The 7,428-nt window shown below is 38.2% G+C and overlaps 1 protein-coding gene across 1 annotated transcript; it reads right to left on the bottom strand.

Annotated features, from left to right (window-relative positions):
• Positions 1-319: 319 nt before the first annotated feature.
• LOC138402746 (uncharacterized) lies at positions 320-2,413 on the bottom strand. The gene has a single exon (XM_069500627.1). The coding sequence runs from the start codon at positions 2,411-2,413 to the stop codon at positions 320-322; it is 2,094 nt and encodes a 697-aa protein (XP_069356728.1).
• Positions 2,414-7,428: the final 5,015 nt, after the last annotated feature.

Here is a 7,428-nt window from a genome sequence, read left to right as displayed (position 1 = left end):
TCAAGTATGTCCTGTTGAATTTTATAAAGATTGTTTTTAAAATCCTCAAGCGTACATTTATTCGGGCTCATATAGACACTGTATAGTGCGATATCCGCAGTCTCTATGCACACGAAACAGTCTACAGAACGAAAAGATCTAACCTGGTATTTCTTGCTAAAATTTAAAATCATTGCATCTGCATTAACATCGCTATAGCTATGCTTTCCTTTAAGCTTGCACTTATTTACATTTGGTTCGCTGATAGCGATGAAGTCGCATTTTCTCTCGGCTGCAACAACGGTGGCCATATCGTGTGCGCTTACACTCCTGTTTGCATTTATCTGGAGGACTGTGAACGTGAAATATTTTTGTTTCTCCAGCCTTTGTTACTCTTTGCCATTCTGAAAGCTTTCTGGAAAACTCCACATGTACCACTTCCGGCTGTGTGACCCCGTTCCTCACAATTTGGACAAAATGATTCCTCGTTGCAGTCTTTTGCTTTATGGCCATCTCCGGTACATTTTCGGCATTTTTCGCTCCTGTCTTCTCCTCTGCATTGGGCTGCCTTGTGGTTGTACGCCCAACAGCGGTAGCATCTTAATATCTCAATTCTCTCTTGTAATTGGCATATATTTAATCCTACCCTCAGTTTCTCTAAATCCAAGAGCCTTCTGCAATCTGTCTCCTCCATCCAAATCGTAGCTATTTGATTCCCATTTTTCATTGGGCGTAGTGCTTTGACTTCTAATTGATCGTGATAGTTAATTAAGTTTGTATTAAGCATTGCTTCCTTTATGTCTTCTTCATCTGCGGTTGAATCTACATCTTTAATATGTAGGAACTTTCGCCTCATCTTTTTATTCACCGTTATCTTACAGTTCTCAATTAGTTTATTAATGACGTCGTCCTTGTCCGCAGTTTCAGAGACCCTAACTAGGACTTTTCCCGAACTTGTCTTTTTAACACCTTTTATATATTCTAGAGTATCACTGTTCTTTAAGCCATCTTTAAGTTTTTTGACTGTGTCAGCGTAAGTAGCTTCTTTGCTTTCTATTACTATAATGTTATTATCACCTGCGTTTTTCTTCCTCTCTTTGTACTCTTTCTTTTTTTTTCTTGTTCTCAGTATTAAACTGAACTCTGTTACTTGAAATGTGGCCTCTAGTATTTTCTTCATATTTCCCGTTTTTATTGTTTGGGGAGCCACCACTGTTATCCTTCGTGTCTCATATTCCTCACTCAGTTTTCTTAGCTCCTGGCACAATTGAAAAACATCGCGTTGGGTTTGGTCCTCTTGCTTTGTTGGGTCGTAGAAGAAAGCAATAATGTTCTTTTCCCTTACATGACCGCCTTCCTTAGTGTTAAATGTAGTATGTTGCTTGATACTCGTATAGCCTCCACCATTGCAGGCTATCCTTTCTCCTTCCGACAGTTCCGGATGTCTGTTTAGAATTCTTTTCCCAGTTTTAGTTTGCCTTTCTTTATTTTTATCGCAAAAATATACAACATTTTCAAATGTGTTATTGAACAGGTCCCCGTGATCAGTCTGAACATTTTTGAAACTATCCTCACTCCAGTCTAATTCAATAACCTCGGCAAGTTCTTCATAGTTGTTTATTTTTGACTTATTTAGATTAAATTTATTTTCCTGTCCGGAGCATTTGTAGCAGTTATGTTCTTTGTCCCCTTCGTGATTTTCTATGTCTTGGAATCTTTTTTCGTATGCTATCCGGAGTTCTTGCAGTTCGTTTTCTAGTTTAGTGTATCTGCACTCTTGTGTCTCTCTATATTCCTGTAGTTCTTTCCGCAATTCTTGGATTGTATACGTGTCGTGTTTGTGTCTTGTAATCGCCTGTTTAACTAAGCTTGCAATTTCCATTGCGAACTTCTTGATTTCTTTATGAACATTTTTGTTGTCTTTTGTAAAAGTATTCAGTGCGTCACTCCTTGCTTTCAGTTTTGTTAGTTCTGTCGAAGGTTGAATTTCTCCAACTTGTTGTGTAATGGGGCTCGACAGTTTCTTCCTTTTTTTTGGTCGATCTTCCGATGTCGGCGTCTCTTTCCTTGTGTCGGTATTCTTTTGTTCTTCAGTGTCTCCGGTTTGTTCTTCCTCTACAGGCGGATTCGTTAGTTTTCCGGTTCCCGGTGGGGTTCTCCTGATAGAGTCTTTTCTTGCAAACGGGTTTATCAGATCTTCTAGTTTCTTCTGCTTTTCATCCTCCGTGTCTGTATTATTAGCTCCTTGTGTAAAGCGATAGTTGCCCTCCCCAGATACGGCAGGGCTGACTGAACTAGGTTCAGTGTGGGATTCTCCGCAGGGTAAACCAGCTGCGGTACCCACCTGGGGTACATCATCTTTACTATTCGCTTCCATTTTTTTGCTGAACCACAGCTTGCTTTTTCTGTCGGGGTGAAGTCCCCTAGGCCGCATCTTACAGGACTAAAGGCACGCCCATGCCTACTGGTTTTGGTTCGCGCCGGGTATTTGATTTCCCCGGTACCACCCATATCTGGGAGGCATTCCCCTATCCACCACCCCGGGGACGCGCCCGATGGGAGATCCAGCAACTCCTCACGGGAGGCATACCTACCTGGGTTAAATTAAATTGCCATATCCCTTTCAGGTTAGCCTTCTTACCACCAGGTAAAATCGGAGTCACTCACGAGTTATCGAATGAAAAATGCTTCCACTCTTACATTTATATATAAATCCTAGTTAAAATATACACGGAGACTGGAGAGACACGATTCCGTTGTCTTTCTCTAAACTAAATTTAGAGTATCTGCATTCTTTTCTTTTTAACAATGCTAAAAAGGGACAGAACATGAATTTTACATTTAAAGACTCTAAATTTTAGTGCACGCTACAAATTTAAACAGTAGGCTCGCGACTGTGCGCTAAAATCACGGGGTTTACCATCTAAAAATAAAATTTAAACCTATTAAACTGCGTCTGTCCTTTTCATATTACATTATAATACTCTAGATTAGGTTGTGCTCAGAATCAGTACCCAATGTAGTTCAAAATAACAACACACACGCTCATCTGAGCAATTATGATTAATGAACCACGTAAGCTTCGTGTATTGTATATGCCACGCGATATCCCTATTCTCTATCCAGTAAATTAATAATTGAAACTAGAAATTAATAACAACTACAGCAGCTGTTGATAACTGTTTCTAGTACATTGTCTAAAGGTACCTACGTTTTAATAATAATATATGTAGGTATCGTCACAGAATATAATATAATAGTACTAACGTATTTTATATCTCGGAATAAGAGAAAATGAAACAATAAAGATTTCTCTCCATCTTAGGTTTTTGATTTATGGTATACCTAAGCTAGTGCCTCGTATAAGCTACATACTAGCTAAACAACAATGAATTCATTAAAATAAAGACTGAGGAAGAATAAACACATCAGGCGTTAATAAAAACACATCCCTACCTAATTATTTGAAAGACTTGTTACAAATTACGATACAATAAAGAGTTGCGTCAAATATAGTGACAATATTATCTCATGACGGAACCAGTTTAAGCAAGTAGGTAGGTAGGTACAGCACCAATTTACTGATTGATAAGAAACACTGGTCTGGTCCTCTTGTTTACTAGTCAGATTGACACTGCTATGTAGGTATGAAATCACCACCTTGAATACAGGCACATCTTAGCTACTCACACCAAATCAAGCAACTGATCTAAAGAACTGTTTTGTTATTACCATGCAAATTATATAAGTATCACTCCTGAATGACCGTGATCAAACGCAAAGACTCGTCGATAGAAAAATGTAGTTCAACTACGTTATACCCAAAGAACAATCGGATTTTGATTCTTAATCTAACCACATGCCCACAATAGTGACCCGGTGGTGTCGCACTTTGCATATTCATGTATGTAAATAAATCCAGAAACCAATACACACAATATATCGAAAAGCGCGTTGTGTTATTTCAACAATGTTCCAATTCGAATCAGCGTCTATTCATCTTCTAGTATGGGCTTTAACTTTATAGATATGAATATGTAGAAATAATTACAATACAATTCATCGGCCTGTATGCGTCCACTGTTGGTTAAATGACTTACGGTTCACCATACGCGTTCTCGCCACTTTTCTCATTCACTTTTTTGCATTATCTTCTTAAGACCATAGTTCCAGCTTGTGGGAAGTCATCATGAAGTATGAACCTTTAAGACTTTCATTATCATCATCATCATCAACCAATGGACGTCCACTGCTGGACCTAGGTCTCTTGTAGGGACTTCCACACGCCACGGTGTTGCGCCGCCAGAATCAAGCGGCTCCCTGTGACTCGTCTGATGTCGTCCATCCACCTAGTGGGTCTTCCAACCACTACGTCTTCCGGTGCGAAGTCGCCATTCCAGCACCTTGGGACCCCAACATCTATCGGTAGGTATTATATTATTAAGAAAGTTTAGTTAGGTAGGTCTAAGGTTTGCATTGATTCTTTGTAAAGATATAGATTGTAGGTAGATACTATATTTCGGATTATAAGTAAGTATTTTGTACGAAAAGCCATAACCGAAGTTGGATATCCCGACGGAATAAACGTTTTTGCATTAACAATATATTTTGTTTTCAGTTCAGTCAAGCCAATTTCGCATATTGTTGGGCACAAGGGAGCCAAATTTTTTGTTGAAAATGCTAAGACGTAAATTGCTATAAAAGTATAGAAATAGAAATTCTTTATTTGTATAATGTGTGTTACAAAAGATGATAATTATCATAAAAGTTCAACACATTAGCTGTAGCGTAGAAGTAAATTATATTTTTACCTGTAGAATTCACAGGAAAGCACTCTCCCTGTCACATTTTCAAAAGCTTTTGTTCGATTTCTTTATGTTGTCATTCGATTGAAATTGGCTCAGGAAAATGGTAACAGATTTTTCGGCAATTTTAATTTTACTGTCCGATTGAGATGAAAGGCAGACACGTGTAGTTTAGAAGCGTAGTATTTTATTATTAATATATATTTTTTTAGTAAGCAAGACAGTTAAGGTAAGGTAGGTAAGTACATTAAAACCATTTTTTACTGTTAACTTTTTAATATTGACTAAGTACGTGACATTTTTTTCGTAGATATTTTTTTATTAAATTCGGTAACGCAATATTTTATTCGTAGGTAAGTATTATTAAGTTCCTTAAACAGGATACAGGATACATAATACAGGAATTCGTTTGCACGAAATTAAATCACCAATTTATCCTTCGTGAAACAGCTTTTTGACTGAGATTGGCAATTCGGGTACTCCACGGGGAGGCTGTCTACTTTATTCAGCACATTACAGTTTTTTACTCTGTAAATGTATTTTTAATTTAACAGTTGGACGGTGAATTTCGCCTGCCTTGTTGGTCTAGCTAGACCAGCTGCTAGGCTAGCTTGCTTATTCAGTTCCGGATCATAATGTTGAGTCAAAAAGAGGTTGAGGTTTTTCTGTCAAGAAATTAGTAGCAGCCCGGAATTGGGAAGTTAGTGTGAGAGGGTAGATGTCAATAACTAGAGTTAACGGTGTAACACCCTTGTGCCTCGAAGAACACGTACCTAAAGCTGTCCTGTGCCTGATTTCTCTCCGGTCGTATCGGATTGCTGTCCTATCGGAACATGAGAGTGAGGGAATAGAATTTGCACTTAGGTTTGCGCTGTATAAATAATTATTTCGTTTCATTTAGTCTTCGTTGAGACTGAATGCTGCAGCAACGAATCTCGTTGATCATACCTATACTTACCTACATCTTCGCGAGAGGTTGACACTTGAAATGGCAATCGGGGTGGGAACGCTCCAATTGCCATATCGACCTGTCGCGAACTGTAGTTATATGCATACGTACTAAGAATGTATTTGCTCATAGTGACGGGCAACACTGAGGGCAAAAGACCGAGAGGCCGCTCACCAACTAGGTGGTCCGACCAGCTAAAGGAGTCCAGCAGGTGTGGATTTTATCACATTGCGAAAATGGCCACCGACAGAAGCCGATGGAAACAGATAATCCATTCGAGGGCAGGTTGCCAGGACCACGATCTTCAGCAATGAAGGAACGACCGGAGAGAGAGAGAGAGAGAAGAATGTATTTGTTTCAAATTTTGCCGCTTGCGACGGGTTTTCAATTATTTGCACAGAACCGTCGAATCTCTTTCCATAAACGTCTCTTAGAACTTCCGTCTAATAATATGTACTTAGTTGCAGGTTTCAAGGGTTCTAATTATTGCAATGGATATCCAAAATCGTCCTCATATTATTTTTATTATGATTCGACTAATATTATGTAGGTACGATAAGCACGATTGCCGACTTTCAGGTTTAACGATTAAGTATTATAATCAAAATCACCTATGATCTCATGATCTTTGAAATTAGATACAGTCGGCCTGCTTATGGTTGACATATTAAATCTCTTTATAAGAACTCGCCTCTGTTTCGCTCATAGGAAAATTCATTTCATCTGGAAAAGTTTCAGTTTGTTTACTAAAGAAACCTTACAAAAAAGCTTTTAACTTTTTTATTTACGTAATTTCAGTCTTCATTAAGTTAGTTTAAACAGAACCTTCGTCGTTTGTGATTTTCCTAAGCAAACATTTGCTTTTCACGGGCTACATGGGTACCTCAGTTTTAATTAGGATATCTTTGAAGTAAGGTAGCCAAAGTAATTTGTTCCTGACGGACTCGAAATTCTGAGGTTAGCCGCAAAGTAAGCTTTGATTACAATTTGCACATGTCAAATACAATAATTGAGGAGCTGGGAGCTGCCGAACAAAGCGATGTAGGTGTATACCTTGCGACAGGTCGACTCGGCAATCGGGGTTTTAAGTGTGGGGACGCCTCGCAAAGCGCACACATTAGCGCGGAGGCTGTACGGGTGTATGGGGTGTCCCCACCCCGATTGCTTTGTCGTGTCGATCTTTTACCCATAGTACAGATTCTACTGTATCACCATCTAAAGTCGTTTTAACTTTTAAGTGACATTTCTCTCGTACCATCGGAAGTCTACGTCTCAGTGCGGAAAAGAATCTCAGGATAATAAGAAAGGAAGAGTAACATTTCATCACTTTAGAACGACTTTAAGATGGTCACACTTACACAAATGGTAAAATCCATTAGCAAAAGAATCATTTATTATTTACTTTAAGCTATTTCGAGAAGACAAGGAAGTCGTATTTGAGATTCGAAGCATTAAGCTTGGTTGATTTCACTGCTATTTCCAATACGAAATATTAGAATAATAATTTTAAACCGAATTATTTATCCCTACATTCCATTTAAGTAAGTAATTTTGTTCCGAGAAATTCGTACCGTACAAATATAAATTTATTGGATTCCAAATTAATATGAGAATAAGTCAATATAATATAATAAGTTTATATTTAAACAGTGTTTTGAGTATATATTGTTGAAGAAAATATTTAACGGAGATAAA

Source organism: Maniola hyperantus, chromosome 9 (genome assembly GCF_902806685.2).
Source record: "Maniola hyperantus chromosome 9, iAphHyp1.2, whole genome shotgun sequence".
In the NCBI taxonomy this organism is placed as follows: Eukaryota; Metazoa; Arthropoda; class Insecta; order Lepidoptera; family Nymphalidae; genus Maniola; species Maniola hyperantus.
Note: the sequence above shows the minus strand (reverse complement) of the source record. Positions and strands in the feature narration are given on the sequence as shown.

Coding starts and splice junctions, on each gene's coding strand:
- LOC138402746 (XM_069500627.1), bottom strand. CDS start 2,413: ATGCGGCCTAGGGGACTTCACCCCGACAGAAAAAGCAAGCTGTGGTTC.